The 20,164-nt window shown below is 26.8% G+C and overlaps 1 protein-coding gene across 1 annotated transcript; it reads right to left on the bottom strand.

The window, feature by feature from the left end:
- Nucleotides 1-429: 429 nt before the first annotated feature.
- LOC100201866 (uncharacterized) lies at nt 430-16,919 on the bottom strand. Its single transcript, XM_065807927.1, has 11 exons — nt 16,853-16,919; nt 12,470-12,567; nt 12,303-12,381; nt 12,097-12,128; nt 10,523-10,554; nt 7,707-7,850; nt 7,445-7,517; nt 7,282-7,342; nt 7,155-7,186; nt 914-945; nt 430-679 (listed from the first exon to the last, which is right to left on the bottom strand). Exons 2-11 carry the CDS (start codon nt 12,517-12,519, stop codon nt 477-479), a joined length of 738 nt encoding a protein of 245 aa, XP_065663999.1. The 5' UTR covers nt 12,520-12,567; nt 16,853-16,919; the 3' UTR covers nt 430-476.
- Nucleotides 16,920-20,164: the final 3,245 nt, after the last annotated feature.

The raw sequence follows: 20,164 nt of genomic DNA, 5'->3' as shown, positions 1-20,164 counted from the left end.
AGTTAACATTTTTAAATTTTGGTTCGAAATGACGGTACGACTGAAGAAGGGCAAATTTCATAAACGTGAACTTATATAATGCAATCTGGCATAAATGCGAAACAGTTGCAAAAACTGGAATAAGTGCGCCAAAAGAATGTTAGCATTGGCATAAGTGCGAAATGCCAACTCGCCCTGTTAATATTTGCAGTTCTGTTCAGTGCACTTATGCCAGTTTTTGTAACTTCTTCGCACTTATGCCAATGTTTGCCAGTTTTTTTAGCGCACAGTTTTTTCAACGCTTCACACTTATGCCAGCTCGTACTTATGAAATTCGCGCTTATTCAGCTTCCCGGAAATGACTTATTTTGCAATCTTTTATTTTTTTACATATTTTTGCAATATTTAGAACAAATTGATGAACAAACAAAAAAAGATTACATCGCAGGATTAAATAAATTATTAAATACAACATAATAAAAAACTTGATATCAAGTTCAATAGCTGCTTTTGTTTGCATACTCGTTGTACTTTTTACTAGATCCATTTACTAATCTTACAGGGTATTTCTCTACATTTAGATTATACTTGCGGAAAGCAACTTTAGGCAAATCAATATTGCATTTTTCAGCTAATTGAACCAAGTATAATAGAAGAACAGTAAGTTTTTCTGCAAAAGTGATTCGGTCTTTCTGTGACGCTATAACGATTAAATAAACAACTATTAAAGATGAGGTACAAAGTTTTTACATTAAGGCACAAAGTTATAAAAGTACGATATTTTAATATATTTTACGGTATCGGAACTAGAAATCAGTAGACTCTGGGGGAAGATTTGATCAGGGATTGATGTCACATGAAATTTATCTATATAAAGTATGAGATAAAATAATAGGTTGTCGATCAGTTTAGTTCCTATTCAGAAAAATTATACCTCGCAAAATTTCACCATCTGATTTCCAGCCACTACAGATATAAAAAAAAAAAGGTAAAAAAAGTACAGTGCGAAAATAAATATAATACAGTGCAAAATAAAATACTATAAATACAGTGGCGTTTAAAAATATAAGGTCACTTAAATTTTTTTTAATGGCTTTTTAACTATCTTTTAATTAATTTTTAAATCTTTTAAAAATATTATAACTTTTGAGTTAATCAATTAGCTTTCTATTGATATAGAACACCTATCGGTCCTATTTATCCTTTCTGATTAATTTAATAATAAATTAAAGCAACCCTATTAATTACTTATTTAAAAATGTTTCAAAATTATAAGGTCAGTTAATTTAAACTTAATAACTTTTAAATGAATTATACGAGAATCCTGAAAACTTGTACTCGCTTTGTACCATTATAAACTTTACAAATAAATTTGAAGGAAAAAATCAATTACTAACCAGTATTTCAAGAGGTACAGTTTAGGGGGACTTTGAGGGGGGGGGGGTGACTTAGGATAGTTTTTACTTTAATTGAGCTTATTTAATAACTTTTTTCAAAGTGACATATTTTTTTGTCAAACTACAATGATTAAGAAAATATGTCACTGATACTTCTTAATTTTTAACGTTTAAAAACTTTAGTTTATAAAATTTTAAAAAATGCAAGTCAAGTGTCCGAAGAATGTCCGAAGTATAAACACCGCATGCAGGGTGACTTCAGACATGTATAAGGGAGACTATGGACATCAAACAAATAAATAAGCAATTTCAACAATGATAGTTTATTTTTCATTTAAATTAAATAAATTATTGCAACTGGTATTCATCCAAATTACACTTAAAATATATCATGTCCTCAAAACGAGATATCATGGCACATCAAAATTATCAGTATTGCTGTCATTAAATCCATCGTCATCAAGGTTATATGTACTCAGGTTATATGTATTACCATTAAAATTTGTAGGTCTATTGACTCATCTGACGATAATTCTCAAAAGATTTTATGAGATCTTCTCCTGTAGAATCTTTTTCTTGATTGTCTTTTTTGTAAGCTTCTTCGCTATTCTTGCTTTTCTTGCAGCTGTAAGTGCCTCTTTTTCTGGTGTATCTGTGGCTATTTTAGATCTACCCTTAGGTTGTTCTCGATTATTAGTGTTTGATTTCCGTAGAACAGCTTTAGGATACAGATGAGTTGTGGGGTAACATGTGAATCAATAAAGATGCATCGCTTTGATAAAGTTGAAACTTCATTGTTACGAGATGTTTCGCAAAAAATAGAAAGAGTTGATGGCATCCTCATGTTATGACTAACATGAGGTGAGAAACTTGGTTGTGTTTCAATATGATCACTATTAGCAGTTGTAGTAACTCTCATCATCAATATTATTCTCATTTACCATAGGAGCTATTGCTAGTGGTTGACCAATTATTGAAAATAGTACACATTGATCAATGGTGTTATAAGATGTTATAGGGCTATTTGATTGAGCAGTTCTGGTCGATCTGTCACATAAGATGATAAATAATCTGCATCCGTAAATATAGTTTTATCAAAAGGCAGAATACCAGATTTGATATTTTTAGGAGTAGCAGCTCTATCTCAAGTTTGGAGACAAATTTGTGGGATATTATAAATGCTAACAGTTTGAACAGGGTGAGATAACATCCATGAATCCAGGCCCTTATTGTAAAAATGCCTATATGGCCCAAGTATGTTTCCGTCTAATAGTTTATTTGATGTATGTAGTGGGGAGCATAAGAATGACAATTTTATTTTCCTTTGCTATAATTTACTCTGCCTACAGATAAATGGGACTCATGGTTGTCCATGATTAATTAGATTTTGTTTTGTGCAGAACAACGGACATTTTGAGAAAAATATTCAAAAATGTTAACAAAGTTCTCTCTTGTCATCCAGCCAGAGGGTTAACCAAACCAAGTCTTTGCAGAATACCTTGCATCATTTTTTTTTTATCAAAGCAGTGACAAGGAAAAATCTAAACAGGTGATAAGATATGACCAACCACACTTATGATTTCTGTATGTGTTTAGTAAACGACCGGGGCTATGGCCGGGGCTAGGTTTGATAACACATAGCCATGACCAGGGCCAGGTTTATGATCAGGGCTGCATTAATATTGATAGATCCTATAAAAATGTTATCTTTAATTAAAATTTATGATATGAATTTTATTTAAAAACAATATTTTATAGGATCTATCAATTTTAATGCAGCCCCAGCGGGGTTTATGACCAAGGTTGCATTTATATTGATAGATCCTATAAAAGTATTGTTTTTAATTATAACTCATATCATAAATTTCAATTAAAAATAACATTTTTATAGGATCTACCAATGTTAATGCAGCACTGATCATAAACTCATCCCCGGTCGCGGCTATGTGTTATCAAACCTGGCCCCGGCCATAGCCCTGGTCGTTTACTATATGCATTACCAATTCTCCACTTTCTCGTGATGTCACATGACTGACATGGTGTTGCCCTTTCTGAGCTATGACTTTAGAAAAACAATGCACTGTGGTTACCCCAGTTTTATCTAGATTGTAAATTTGGAATGGTTTGAAATTGCATCGTGTAATAAGATCATGAAGTTTATATTGAAAATCTGCTACTGTTACTCTAATGAAACTGGTCATTCGAGCAAAACTCATAGCTTCAGGTGACTGAATTAATAGGTTAGGATGACGTTTCATGATTGACGAGAACCAATCAGGTCCTGCAAACTTCCATTTCTTCCATTTGCATTGACACTTTATAAAATTTCTCTCCACATATTTAAAGTCTTGTAGCTTTCGGTGTTAGAATATGAAACATTGCTGAGCATTTAATCAAATATTCAGCTAGCAGAGCTTCCATAAACGGAGAAAAAAATGACTTTTATTGAAATTAGTTGTTACATCAACAGTTATTAAATCAATATTCTGATGTTTAGTCTTCTTGATATGGTCGTAGAGTTTTAATTTGCTAGCAGCGTGTTTAGCAGCACTCTCTCTTATGCTCAAATTATTTGTTTGGGCATCTTTTACAGATTCGCAATAACTTTTCTGGTGAAAATGTACGCTTGGATTTTCTCTTATAGTTTCTGGTTATCTTTTAATTAGTTGTAATGGAAACAAAACTTAAAACTTGTTAAATATGTTAAACTTTTTTGTTTATTCTAGTAACTACTACTCTTTAGTTCAGCGCTACGACTTTTATATACATTCACTCGAGAATTCCTTTGTGCAGAATTAATCTACAAGGGAATTATGGTGTTGTAATCATTAATGACTGTTGAAATAGAAATTTACAAAACTTTAATAATTGTTCATGATTACTAAAGCATCAGACAATTTGACTTTCGACAATGTCCAAAATGTTCAAAGTCTCCCCATAAGGGGTGTATTAAAAAAAGAAATCGTTACTCTATAATCTAAATCTATAAACATAGATCACAAATACTTTTGTTCTAAAAAAAATTGCATTAACTCTGGCAGAGTTCATAACTAGAACCTGAATGATTCATTTGGAGTTAAAAATTTTACACCAAAGTACCAAAAAATTGTTTTTTCACTCAAAAATCTGTTTTTTAGTGGGAAACTGTCAACCAACTATTTTAAAGCTATGTCTACCAACATGTCAACCATAGACACCATTATCCTAATGTTAATAAGGTAGAAGATTTCTAAGTGTCCATTCTCTCCCCGTGTCCAAAGTCTCTCCTATTTAAATAAGTAAATTCTTAGCACACCTGAAGCAGAAAAGTGGTCAGAAAATTATCACAAGAAGTAAAATGGAAAAAAGCCAGTCTATCCAAAAATAAGACAAAAAGTATACAATAAATAACAAGACTATGTGATGTTTTACTATGCTATGACCAAACAACGCTGAAAAACTACAAACATTCAAATCAAGTAAAAGATACATGAAAAGTTGGCAGGTTGTCAAAACATAATTCAAGGAATCAAAGCTTTTTTTATGGAAGGGTAATGGAAGATTCTAAAATTAGCTGTCAGCTGAGTTTAGTAATAAGGCTGGTTTTGTGCGTGTTAGTTATAGCACAGCATGAAGACATCTTAATAAAAAAAGGTATTGATTGTTATGTTGCTGCCAGAAAACTGCTTTTAAGGGTGATGAATAGGATTAAAAAATATAAGTGGTGTAAGGAAAGACTTCACTGGTCAGTAGAAGATTGGTCTAAGTTCATTTTGAGCGATGAATCAAATTTTGAAGTGGCTAATCGAAAATCAAGAATTATTTTTCAAAAATTAGCTTCAGAGAAATATAAGGAAAGATTCGCGTACCAAGAGTACAAGGCAGCTGCACTTTGATTGGTATATGAGGATGTATTTCTTATAAGGGAATAGGATTTCAAAAGTTATACAAGAAGTATTAACCATAATAACAAAAAGACATTGTAAGAGATTTTTTTTAATAAAAATTAAAAAAAATCTCTTCTTTTTTTTTAATCTTTTTTAAAAGCTTGAAAATTATTTAAGTAATCACAAAAAATTAAAGTGACCATATATTTTTAAAAGCTACTATAAAAAAAAAAGAGGCTTAAAACAAGATAAAATTAAACAAAGGAAATAATCAATAATGACTATGTTTATTATTTTAATTATTGAATAAACTGTTTTTTATTTTTTCGATCATGCTGTTATAAAACTTTTTCTAAACAAGATATAAAATTTTAATAAAATTATTTAATATTTGATAAATTATTAAATATTCAGTGAACTTAAAACGCATCTTTATAATTTTTTACATCAAAAAATTTGTTTCAAAATTATATTTGCTATTTCCGATAATATATTTTATTTCCGATAAAAAGTAAAGAATTATAAGAGTTAAAAACCTTAAAAAAGTTGAGAGTTAAAAACAATAATGGTGAACTAAGAGGTAAAATGAAAAAAGCTAATTTTCATCTTGGTATCTAGGTTTTTATCACTTTTAAACTGACCAATCAATCTAATTATAGTTATTGGTCAGATACTAGTATTATAATTTAGTAATAGATAGACACAAGACACATGCCTATTAGGTCATAGCTGCAGTGAAAAAAAACAATAGTCACTGGCTTTTAAAACACTGATTTGTTTCCATTCAACACCAATAAAATCGATTAGTCAAAACTGAAAATTGCTAAAACCATTAAAGCCCTACAGTCTTAACCAGAGTCTTTATTATTTTAACCATCAGAATGCCACTAACACTACCATCAACATCATCAGAAGTGTGCAGCATCTCATCAACTGCCTTCTGAATCTAAACCAACATCAGCATACATTGAATAGCATCAGCTTTGAAGTCAACTCACCTGCTGTTTATCTTTATTACCTTAGTAGCTCTAGCTGTTAAAAAAAAAAAATTCCAACGTTGAAAAAAACATATCAATCTGCCTATTTGCTTGCAGCAGCCTAGCAAGCAATGTTTCACCTCCTGCATGTTGGCACAAAAAAAACCTTTTAAATGTTGATACACTAAGGTTTGAAGGAGAGTGTCTCCATAAAACTAAAATACTTGAGAGATTTAAAAATGATAACAACATAAACTTAACTTTGATAATGAGAAGCAAAAAAATCAAGCAGCAACAGCGGTATTAACATAACCAAGAAGCAACAACAGTGATGTTAATAGAAGCAAACCAAGTCAATGTTTATAAAGTACTATAAAGTTTTAAACAAAGCTTAAGCAGGTTAAAATAATAAATGGTACCAGAATTCCGAAATGTAAGGTTTGACTTTCTCAACCTAAATTACATGCATAGTAAAGTGAGATGTAAATACAATGAGTTTTACTTACAACAAAATGACACATAAGAGACAACTTAACTCAACACCAAAACATCTGAACAATTTAATCTAATTGAGTTATTAATATGTAATTATTTGTTATTATTAGTTATTGATTTTTAATTAAGTGTCCTTTTAATTACTTATAATATTTTTTATTATGATATTTTGATTATCCATCATATTATGTTATAATATTATTTTACTCATATTTTATTCTCCCCAAAACCATTAAATGAAATTTTTTTTTTTTAAACTGAATAAAGTTTCTTAAAAAAGTAAAATTATTTATTTGCATATTTTTTATATTTTTTTTTCATATATTTTTTATATTTTGAATAAAATTTAAAATTCTTTGAAAATTTAAGAATATAAAGATTATTTTCTTGCAAAAAGAAATTAATCAAACGTTATAGCTTTAAAATGATAAAAATAATACCTAAGTTCGGAAATTTTTCCAACAGCACCAACCTAAATAAAAAAAAGTCAAATCAGCAACTTGTAACAAAAAACAAAACAAAAATTTTAAAGATGTTTCTAAAACCAAAATAACAAAAGTTACTCACAATAGAAAATAGCAAATTTCTTGGAGAATGATTCAGAGCCTTACTGTTTGACATTTTTCTACTAAAGATTTTCACATAATGCAATTAAATAAAAAGCAAAACAAACACAAATTTCAATCCATTCTTCTAAACATAATAAATACTAAAAAAAATACTTGTATACATATCTTCGAGGTTAGGATGAGCAGAAAAAACCTTCGCAGTTGAAACTTCATCTGTGTAACCTGCCCCATTTTCTACATTTAAAAAATAATAAGTTTTATCAAGGCAAGCATTTCTCCGATACAGAAACCAAAAATTATAAATTCTTTGTAAAAAAAAAAAAAAATAATAAATATAACCATTAAAAACCATGTGGAGTTGTCTTTTCATTTTGTTACTATTATTATGTTATTAATACTAATAATAAAAACAAAAAAACTAACCACTATTTACTTTATTAGAAATCTTTAGTAGATAGTCAGCAGCATTCGGTAAATCAACATTACATATATCAGCTAGTCGAATAAGATATAACAATACATCACTGAGCTCCTCTCCTAAATGGATCTGTTCTGCGACTGGCCAATCTTTTCAAAAAATTATATATATATATATATATATATATATATATATATATATATATATATATATATATATATATATATATGTATATATAAACAAAAAAAAAGTTGAAATTTTTTAGTTCATATTTGAAATTAGTCTATATATTAAAGTCTACTGAATCTATTATATTTATGTATATGGATATTTATATCACTAAATCTATTATATTAACAATCAAGCTCAAAAACTATTATACAATAACCAGATTAATTAACTAGACTAAATAACCAGAACTAATCAATTATACTTTATTGTATACTATTATAGTTACTATAGTTACCTATTTAAAATAAATTCCAAAAAAATATTTACACTGGCTTTATGGTCACTTTCGAATATTTAAAAAAATATTTAACCATATCTGAGATAATTAAAGCCTTTTTAGTATTTTCAATAAAACTCTAAAAACCTGGAAAGGTTTGTTTACTCTGATTTCACAATAAAAATTCTAGATCAATAAAACTTTTCAATAAAAGTTCAACTTTCAACTTTCAAAATTCAGATTAATGCGAAAAGTTCTAAATTAAAAATTCTTTAAGAATTTTATAATTTATATTTTTTTCATTTAAATATGTCAAAGTGTAGAAAAAGTTCTTGTTGTGCTTTCAAAAAAAAAGCAAGTACATGTTAGAAGAGTCCTTATATTCTTAAATCATTTCAGTGTAAACTATGATTCAAATAAAGAATATTTGCATTCTACAATTTGCTAAATGTAGACAAATTTAAGATCAGTAAGTTCTAAAAATATCTTGTCAGTTACAACTCTGACAACATCAAATCCTAAGGCTGATCCTTTCCCATTAAAAAGGCCTTCAGTAGCAGCAAAAGATTTTTCAGTTAAAGTGAGCAATAAGAGGGGGAGACTTGGCTATTACAAAAATTTTCTGATAAATCAAGGACTAGTTTTGAAAAAGTTGAACAAAGTTTAGCTAGAAAATTAAGTCAATTTGACAAAGCAATTGATTTTCCACAAGATGAACATAAGAATAAAATAGGCAAATTGACAGAGACAAAAGATCTGTAATAATTAATATTGAGCCAAAGCTCAAAGTAGCCAAAAGTAACAAACAAAGCATAACTTTTTGCTTTGAAAACAAAACTAAGTTAAACTAAGCTAGGCTTAGAATTTTTTATCAGAACTTTTTTCATCTGTTTGATTTTGTTAGTCATCTGATTCAGATTTGAAACATTTATATTCTTAATCATAGTTATTTTCACCTCAGAAGAATTATTATTCACAAACTATTTAACATTTAGTAAATAACATGTAACTAACTGGTTCTTAAAGTCTTCAAAAAGTATATATATATATATATATATATATATAACAGATTAGGTGTAAAAAAACAGCAAATCTAAATAAACAAAAAATGTAAAATTGCATTTTCAGATAACATTTAGATTAGATTTCTAACGAAATTAGTTTTGTTTGGCCAAAATTTTGATATTAGTTTCAATAGAATTTTTGACAAAATGTCAGTTTCGGTATTGAACTAGTATACCCAAACTTTCAATTTATTTTGGTTTCGGCATATTTCTTGTTTTGGTAATATATATATATATATATATATATATATATATATATATATATATATATATATATATATATATATATATAAATATATATATATATATATATATATATATATATATATATATATATATATATATATATATATAAATATATAAACACTCACACACAAAGGGTGTGAGTGTTTATACATATAAAAGTAACCAAACAAGATCAAGACCATAAATCAACATAACTTTTGAATAAAAAGTTCAATTTCTTTCAAGTTATCTATAATCTAAATCTAATAAATCGATTGTCAATCAAGGTGTTCCTATAAAAGTTTGATAGGATTAAGGTCAGGACATTGCAAAGGCCATTCCATAAACTGAATGTTTTTGAACTTGAAAAAGTTTTTTAATAAGGTTGAAGTTTGCTTTGGGACATCGTACTGTTAAAATATCCATCCTTGAGGCATTTTGTTTTCGGCACATGACAGAATAACACCCTTAATGATACCTTTACATATATTTTTAAATATTATCCTATCAATTAAATCCAGTTACAATTGCATGCTACTGCATATATTGCTTAAATTAAATGTTTTTCTTTTATTTATCATCGTTTTTTTACCTGAAGTTGGGAGATCTTAATTATATATGTTAAACATAATTATATTAACTTTATTAGTCTTTATCAGCACTGTTTTTCATTCTATCAGTCATAATTTCTTTTTTCAAAGCTTTTATTTGAGGTATTAAAAAATTTTCTTGTTTTGTTTCCATTATCTAAAATAAATTTTGAATCTTGGGAAACAAGACAAGAACATTCTTGACTTTAAGCAACATCTGAGTAAACGAGATCAGTGCTGTTGTGCTTTAGTTTGGACTTATGTTGGCATAAGAAGCTTAATATTTATTGCTGAAAATGTTTACACTACTTCTGAGCACTCTACTTTAAATTTACTAATATGGGAGATATAGTTTTAAGACTTTTAAAAAATTTATCGAAATACTTAGATGTAGCTTTGCTTGATTCAAAAAAGACATTTTCACTATATTGATTATCTGTATGTACTATTAAAAACATAAAATAAAAAATTAACAAGAAATTATGAAAGCTTACTGGCTATAGGTTCATCATCTCCTTTCCACTGACTAAAGCAAATTACATTTTTTTTTTAATTCTTTAAAAAAAAGTAATAGTTAATTAACTAACAAAAAAAAAAAAAGTTTTGACTAATTTTAAATAACCTGGCTACCTGGTAATTAGAAAAAATTATATTTATTAACTCTAAATAATTTTCTAAATAAAGAAATGAGAAAAACCAACTTTTATCAATTTAACACTGTTAAAACCTATAATTGTAAATAAAATAATAATTCAAGGTTGCAAACTGCTGCAAAATATTTTTCATGATCAATCTCACACAACAAAGAGGTCAAATTTTATTTGATATTTTTGTAGTGTTAGTGACCATGGAAAATATTTTCTTATAGTCAGATGATCTAAATTTGAGATGTATTATTTTTTTAACTTTCTTAGTCTTTAACTTTCTTAAAATTAAGTTAAATCACTAGAACACAAAGTTTCAATTGGTTGATATACTAAAGTATATAACAAAAAACAAAAATAATGATTTGTTAATTTCAAAAACTTTTCCAGATACACCATATGAAACAAGATACATAATATGAAGCATATGAAGAAGATCAGCATGCCAAACTTTATTAAAAGTTTTAAATATGTCATGAGTAACAGCCCTAGCCTTCTAATGTACAATAAAATCTTTCAATCACAGCAGTTAGCAAGTCAACCATAGAGCAAGAAGATTAAAAACCATATAGATTTTCTAACAATAATTAATTGACTTAAGAGGAAAACGTAATTTGTTTAAAGTAATTTGTTGATCAAAGACTGAAAGACCTTGCTAATAACAGAAAGAAGACTGCTTGGAAGATAGTTAAAGGGGTCAGAATATTCTCTAGAGTTTAAAAAAATCAGAACCACAGATGCCATTTTCAAGCTAGCAGAAAAACAAGATTCAGTCAAGCACTTATTAAATAGTTTAGAGAGAATTGAAGAGAGTTCTAGAGAAAACTTTTGTAAAACGATGATAGGAATGTTGTCTGGACCACAAGCCGTAGAAGAGTTTAATTGAGATATGATTTGAGTAACTGAAACATAACAGATTATATTTGAGAAATTTATTTCAATGCCAAAATAATAAAAATTGAATACATATTTTTTCAAACGAATTGGCATTTTTCAAATATCTGAGGTTGTTACAGATGCCCATTTACCTCCTAATGAGATTATAGACAGATAAGACAAAATAAAAGTTATTAAATAAATAATAAAAATATTCTTATAGACTTTTAAAAACCTTTTTTTATACCAAGTTGTTCAAAAAAAGCTAAATATAATTTTGCCAATTTTTATAAAAAGCAAGTTTTTATAAAAATTGGCAAAATTATATTTAGCTAAGAGAGAGTAACTTATTGATCACAGTTTCTTTCGTGCATTTAAGCACTTTCTAATGATGCACACAATCCAATATGGGATCAGTTTAAAAATTTCATGTTACATACTTAATAAACACTGTATAAGCCAAGAACATCAACAACTTGCATAACTTTATTCACGGCTATAAACTGTTATCTATACCAAATGAATATTTATGAAAACAAAATGCTTACAATAATTCTGACAGTTCTCCCACTTCACCAACCTAAATACAAAATATTAATTTGAAATATTTTGCTCTAAAGTAATATTTAGAAAATAATGACTTTTTTAAATTATAAATAACAACTATTAATTAATAAATTTAGTTATATAATTACAAATATAAATCAATTATAAAGAAATACAATAATACTAATTATAAAAAAGAACAACAAACCAAAGCTAATATCAAATTTCTTGGTGTATGAAACTGATTCCAATTTCTTTCTGATGCAAAACTCTCCATCATTTGTCGTCTTTAAAAAAAAAGTAAACAAAAATTTAAAAGCCATAAATAAACGAAAAATTTGTTCAATTTAACTTCATTGTTTAATGCAAACTTACAAAATCTCTAAAGTAGGTTCCTCTGAAAATACAAACTCGTTGTCATTCATTGCTTTAATTTTTCATATAAAGTTAATTTGAACTGCAAATTTTGAAATCTAAATTTTATATTATAATATTATAATAATGGAAATAAAACAAAACAGATTAGAAACATAGAAAAATGAAATATAAATTGAAAGCATGACTGAAATATGTTAAATGCAAGTTTAATTAAAAAGTGTATAAACAAATGAGAACGTTATAACAAAATGTTTTAGCTTTCTTGAATCGGATATCTATTTTATATTGCATTGACTTAATTTTATTATTTATAAAAAGTTTGAGTCTGTGCCTATTGACTTCATTTTATTATTTATAAAAAGTTTGGCCTTTTATTCTACTTAATTTTATTAAAGAGATAATAAAACTTTTAACCAACTTAATTTTATTATAGAGATAATAAAACTTTTAACCAACTTAATTTTATTAAAGAGATCTCTCCAAAACTGTAAATATACTTCATTTCTGCTTTCCTTCAAAATGTTTAAGAGGCGCCTCTATTGAACATTTTGAAGGAAGCAGAAATGAAGTATATTTACAGTTAAAATTAAGTTGACCAAAAAAAAAAGTATTCAAGATGCAAATATTAGATCTTATATTAAAAGCTCATAACATAATAAAGTTTAGTGTTGACATTAACACATAGTATTTGATTGCTGATTATATATATATATATATATATATATATATATATATATATATATATATATATATATATATATATATATATATATATATATATATATATATATATATATATATATATATTATATACAAAACAATAATATTAAATACCAATATTATTGGTGTCACATTTAGATCAAGTTTGAACATAGCGCGCTAAATATTCTTGCATAGGAGACGTTAATTACTTGATTATTGATAATTATAATAATGATATGATAATAATTATTATAATTATTATGATAACAATAATAATTATTATTATGACTATGGTAATAATTATTATATACTATTAGGGGCACTCCATTAAATATATCAACAATTTTTTGGCAATTTTTTCCTCCACCTCCCCTCCCTCTTGTCAATAACTTGTCAAGCTTTCAGAGACCCCCCTATAAAATTATCTACACATTTAATTTACCCTACCCTACCCCCCCCCCCCCACACACACACACCTTTTTTATGTAAAATAAAAAAAATTAAACATTTTTAAATAGTAGTAATAGTAGTAGTTTACAACTTATAGAAAAAGTGTTTAAAAGTAAAATATTTAGAAAAAAAACTTAGTTTAACTTTTAACTTATAAACATTTTTTAAATATATATAGCCATTTAAAATTACAAAGGCTTGCTCTGAACAAAAGTGAATAGGAGTAAAAGTGATTACTACATGCAACACTATTGGTTTAAACTTCTTTCAGTGCATGATAGAAGGAAAAAAAAATTAAATTCTCTCAACTTATCGAAGAACTGCAAGTCGATGTTATGCTAATAATAAAAAAATTGTTCCAGTTATGGAATTTAAAAGAACAAAGAAAGCATTACGTTTAAGATCATTTGAGATAAGAACTCCAAGATCTCTCTCTAACTGAGCAACTTCGATTGCAAGTGGCAGGCCATCTGATCCTGATATGTAATAGTCTCGTTTTGATACCTTTTTTATCGGCCAGTATGCATGACTAGTAACTAAGTATGCATGACTAGTAATGAAGTAACTAAATTTATTTAAAAAAGTAACATTGTTGACGTCAAATTTTCTGTATGTATTTAATGTATGTATTTATGAACATAATATATGTATTTTTACACATTCTTTGTATTATTTTAATCATAATAAATAAGTCTACAAAAAGATGCTCAATAAACCACTATGTTACCTCTTCTATACACACAGTTTTACATTTGAAATTGATACTTGCATTAATATCTATCTTTTTAGCTAGAGATTTTAAAAGTTAATATATATATTCTAGAGATCTTATTTTTTCTTGTAAAATTGACATTTTTGATTTTCAAAAAGTCTTAAAACCTAAAATAATGAATTAACTTTAAAATCTCTAACTAAATATGTACCTAACTCACTAAGGACTATTTGTGTAATTTTTTTATAAATTAAGTAAAAGATAAGTATGAGTTTATCTCTGATGTTTCTATGTGACTTTTTTACTAATTTTCAGAAAACTGGCAGCCATATTTAAAAAATATTTTTTTATTATTTCATTAAAAAACAAACAAACTATTTTTAGGACTTTATCTTGATTTATTTGTCGCTTGACTTTTAAAAATTTTATAGTTGATAAATATATTTCATAAAAATAATATTTATTAGTAGGTATAAATATATATAAGGCAGTATTAAAAATGTTTACAAATATCTTAACTTGCAAACTGTGACTGGCTACACATCAGTGTTGTCTGTGTTTAACCAAGAAATGCATTCAGATCATTTTATGAAGTTTATGTTTATTCTACATTATTGTGTTATTAGGATATTTAAACACACTAAATATTACTTTTTATTTTATTTGGCTGAGGTAAGCAGGCTTAGTGGAAAAAAAAAATGCTTGGAAGTTTTTGAAGTTCCAAGTTTTATCTTTTTATTATTAGGTCTTCATAATTGTTTATATTAATTATTATTTTTACTTTTATATTTTTGTTTTGTTTTCTGTTTTATTTCGTTTTCATAAATTTCAAAGTTATGTTGATTAAATTTTAAAATTGTCTGGATTTTATTCTGCATTTTTTTTTTATAGTTGTATTGTAACTTCATTAAATATTTTTATGAAGGATAAATTTTTTACTTGGTTACATATTATTAACTTATTATTAAGTTAATATTAAGTTGATAAACAAGTTTATTATTGATTACAACAATTTTATCATTGAAAGACCTCCAGGAATGTAAAGACTTGTACTACTGTGAATAAAATGTATAAACAGCTACAAAAAAGTACTTTAGGAATTATAATTATTATATTCAAATTTTAAAGATTTAAATGTTTATATTAACATTTTTCATACAAATGTTGGTGTATATTTAAAAAAACTGTGTTTCTCTCATTTATATTCATTAATATCCATTTATATGTTGCATGTTCAAAAAAAAAAAAACTTGTAGTTTGTTTTTCAAAGTTGATAAACATCTGATACAAGGTATCAGATATACTTTGTATGAGGTTATAGTAATCTGATACAAGGTATCAGATTATTAAAAACCTTGATGTTTGTGTTAAGGTTATCTAAGTAAAGCCATGATCCAGGCAGGGATACTGAGTCCCAAAAGGACTCTGGATTTGTATGTCACAAAAAGATTACTTCAAATATTGTGAATTTCAAAATAGGTATCACAGATGTAATGACTTGCAAGGCTGCTCAGTTATATGGCTTTTTATTATAAAATTTGTGCTAGCAAAACATCAAAAAGAATGTACGAGCAACAAATTTTTTGGTTTCATTTTATCTCTGGAAATCCTTTTGCATTTTGATTATATCTCAATTTCAGAAATTATATATGTTCAAATTAATTAATATTTTTTTTTAGACTTGGATTTTATTTATATCATTTTAAGATATTTTGACATAACCTTCGTAAAAAAGATAAGATATCCAAAATATGAAAATAATGTATTTCTATTAGTTTTTATATATATTACCTGTTATAAAAATATCAATAAGCTGACACATTTCTTAATGTTATGCTTTTTATTTATTTTTCAATAAATTAAGGTGTAGATGTATATAGTAGTTCTATTGGTTTAAGGTTAAGTTATTATATTGGTTTAAGAATAAATTATTCTATTGGTTTAAGATTAAGTTATGGTTAGCTATTTAATCCACAACATATCTAAAGCCAGGCTGTTCAACAAGCTATGCAAATTATAGTGTGTGCAGATTTATTAAATAGAATTTAGAAATTGAATGAAAATAGAACATGTATGATATGACAGTAGTAATTTTTTTTAGGTATTAGCAGGCTGTACTTGATAACTTACTTTCCTGCAACGAAATCAAAAGAACCTTCAACAACAAACCAATTTAAAATAATTTTTATAGCAGCATTTCCATTAATAGCAGCATTTTCCCTTTTTTATTTACTAATTAGATTACTTATATTTCATCATTTACTTAAATTATTTTTGGAGTTTGTTTAATTTTGGTGTTTTACAAAATTTCAAGTTTAAAAAATTATTTTACATATAGATTTTTAGTTTTTTAATAATTATTAAAAATTATTTTTATTCAAAAGAACAATTATAATTGGAGTGTCCAATTTGTAATATTTTTTCTGCAAATATCAATTTAATATTATGTTATCAATGTGAATGTATAATCTCAAGATATAATTAAAAAAATGGTAGGATGAGGTACACGAACATACCCTTCATATAATACTAGGATGAGGTACACGAACATACCCTTTGTCTTCTTATAAATAGAATTTAAGTTTAGCGCAAAATGTCTGTACCGATAGGAACACTCGACCGTGTAAAAATAATAGTTAGACCAATCAATATCAAAAAACTTTTGATATTGATTTGTCTAACTATTATTTTTACACGGTTTCCACTTACTATAACTGTAAGTGTGAAAATACGCGCAAACTGGAAACCGGGAGATTTTCAAACAAAAACTAACGCCGTGATAGCATGTAACTAGGAAACTTACGCTTCCTACCTTTTTAATGCACAGTAATCAGGAATAACTTAAAGTTTTGCCAAAATTAACTTTTTCAAAAATACTTATTCAAAATTGCTGAAAATTTACTCTAAGATGTAAAAAAAGTAGACAAGGAAAAGAAGACTCAAAATTTTTTTTAAAGGGTTATGTATGGTCAGGGGTTAGCAAATTTTACTGGGTCGCCCTCCCCACCACCTTGCCCTTGAGTAATTTTAACTAATTAAGTTTTAAACTAATTATTATTTTCAAAATCAAATGAAAAATTATGAAAATAATTAGTTAACATGATCTATACGTTTTATATTTCACCAATATTGAAAAATAAGCTTAAAAATAAATCAGCATCGTCTTATTTATTATGTTCATATACATCTTCGTAATCTATTTCCTCAGTAACTAGTTCATAATTTTCTTTTTCTTCGTCTTCATTGTCATACTCATTGTACTCATTATCAGTTTCATTATCACTTTGGATTTCATCAATGGTATTTTTATTTGATTTTTTAACAAGTTCTAGAGCGCTCTTTGATAATTGCATTGTTTTAACTTTTGTTCTATCTTGAGAAATTATTATAGTTGATATTATTGGATCACTTGTAATAAGATGATAGTGAAGTTGGTCCTCAATTGCATGGAGTCTTGTATCTTTTCTTGAATGGTGAAGTCTGAATTGTTTATTATCTTTATTTCTAGATTCTTTAGCTTCTTCTGAATATAATCCAATTGGCAACAAGAACTTTGAAATTATTTCAGAACTGTGAAGCAATAACTTATGCATAGATACAGGCATATAAAACCAATTATATTTTTCACAATAAAGCTTTGCTGTGTTAGTGCAATATTCACTGAACTTTATTGTATCTATCTCATAACTTGAATTTATTGTGTTCAAAATGTTTGCAAAATGTTCTATTAATTCTTCATCTATGCCTGTAATAGAAGAATATAAATTAAAATGTTTAAATGCTCGTCTGGCAGTATTACCATCATTTGAAGTTCCAGAACCACCTTGCCTAGGAAAATCTACTCTTAATCCTAATTCTTCAATGAATTTTTTTTGTATGATTCGTTGTTTTTTTTCCACAAACTTCTTTGTCATCATTACCACGAATTTGCCATTTTTTTATTTCAAGTCTGTAAGAAGTGTGTAACAAACATTCAAAACACCTTATCCGAGCATGCAATGGAGAAAGACCTAATTCAATGTTATCTATATTAGAAGTTGGAGTTGGTATTGAGCCACATGCAATAGAATTCATTTGTTTAGGAGAAGCTGAACATGTATTACAAACTTGTTGTGAAGAAATTGAGCATATTGCATTGGCAGCCTTACCGTCAATCATTGTTAATTCTGAATTAAATTTAACTTTAGTTACAATTACTTCTAAACCGTTTATCAACTCAAACTCTGAATCCTCTTGTAAATTTATTTGATTCTGAATATATTCTTTTTCAAATTTCAAAAAAGCTTCTGATTTCTTTAGATATTGACTTGTATTGGTCGACAAAATCTAATTGACGATGGTTTAGGGTTTGTCCAAACAGTAATGTTTCCAAATGAAAGATCCAAAGGACCAAAAGTGGTACTAAATAAATCAGAGTCTTTCGAACTATCATTGTCAAATTTTTGCTTATATTCACTTTGACCAGATGCACCATCAAACCCCCATTTACAACATAATATTCCTTTTGTTTTACCGTTATTCTCTAGTTGCATAATTTGTAATTCTCTAGTTGCATAATTTGTTATGATTGAATCGATTTGAAAAAAAAGAATTATTGTGTGATCAAGAAGACTTTGAAGTTTAATTTCAGCACTTTGCTCACTAAATATAATGCCATCAGGATAGCATTCTTTTCTTGCTAATAAAATATCACTATATAAAGGATATATATTTGCATTTCTTTCCTTAGCTATAATCTTTATTTTCTAATAAGCTCTTTGGGACAAACCAGCTGAGACCATCAAAGCCAAACCTTCTTTTGGAGATAACTTTATAATAGGCTTTTCATTTTTAATCATATTAGCTACTTTATTGGGTTGACTGGAAGAAGAAACCAATTGGTTTAAAGTAAAACACAGACTATAGCATTGACTTCTCCTTGAACTTACTATAGCAGATAAGATCAACTCGTCATAAGTATGGTTTGTTCCCATTTTTTCACTCTTTCTTATTTTTGTTCTGCTGCTTGATTGTTCCCATTCAAGGCATTTTCTTCCGAGTGTTTTCTTTTCATTTTGATACGTTATGTTTTTAAAAGTTGACGCAATGGAATGTTCTTCTAATTTTTCTAGAATAACTAGATCTGATTGAAGCCAACTTCCTTCTTTGATTTCAAAGCGATCACGTTGTCGATTATGATTATAAAATTTCTTTTTTAAGTTTTGAATAGAATTTTCCATTATTTTTAGTATACTTCTATAATGCTTAGAAGAACACAAATCTGTTTGATTAACTTCCAAAATGTAATCAAAAAGTAAATTTTGAAGCAATTCATTTTTATCGATTAAAACTCTGTCTTTAATAATTAAATAAAGCTGATGTTTAATAAACTTTATATTCATTTTAAACTAAAAAGAGAGATAAATTAATTTAACTTTTGTATGCATATATATATATATATATATATATATATATATATATATATATATATATATATATATATATATATATATATATATATATATATATATATATATATATATATACAGTATCGGACAAAACGAGTGCAACCAAATAATGCTAATTTAGCTTCTTCATATAAAAGTGCTGCATTTTTTCAATTTAGAGAAATATCTATGTAACTGTTTAGAGACAAAGTTCTTCAAGTTTTATTCATCACAAAGTTCATTATTTGTACACAAAAATTAATAAATTAATCAAAATTATTAAAACAAAGTTGATTTCCTTCTGCACAAAACAAGTGCAACTCGACAAAATGTTGACCAAGCTGTATTTCGCTATTAATATTTCGTGGCGAATCCTTTGTTGTCGATCATAGCCTTGCATCT

Source organism: Hydra vulgaris, chromosome 10 (assembly GCF_038396675.1).
Source record: "Hydra vulgaris chromosome 10, alternate assembly HydraT2T_AEP".
Lineage (NCBI taxonomy): Eukaryota > Metazoa > Cnidaria > Hydrozoa > Anthoathecata > Hydridae > Hydra > Hydra vulgaris.
The sequence above is the reverse complement of the archived record's forward strand: the minus strand, read 5'-3'. Positions and strand labels throughout refer to the sequence as shown.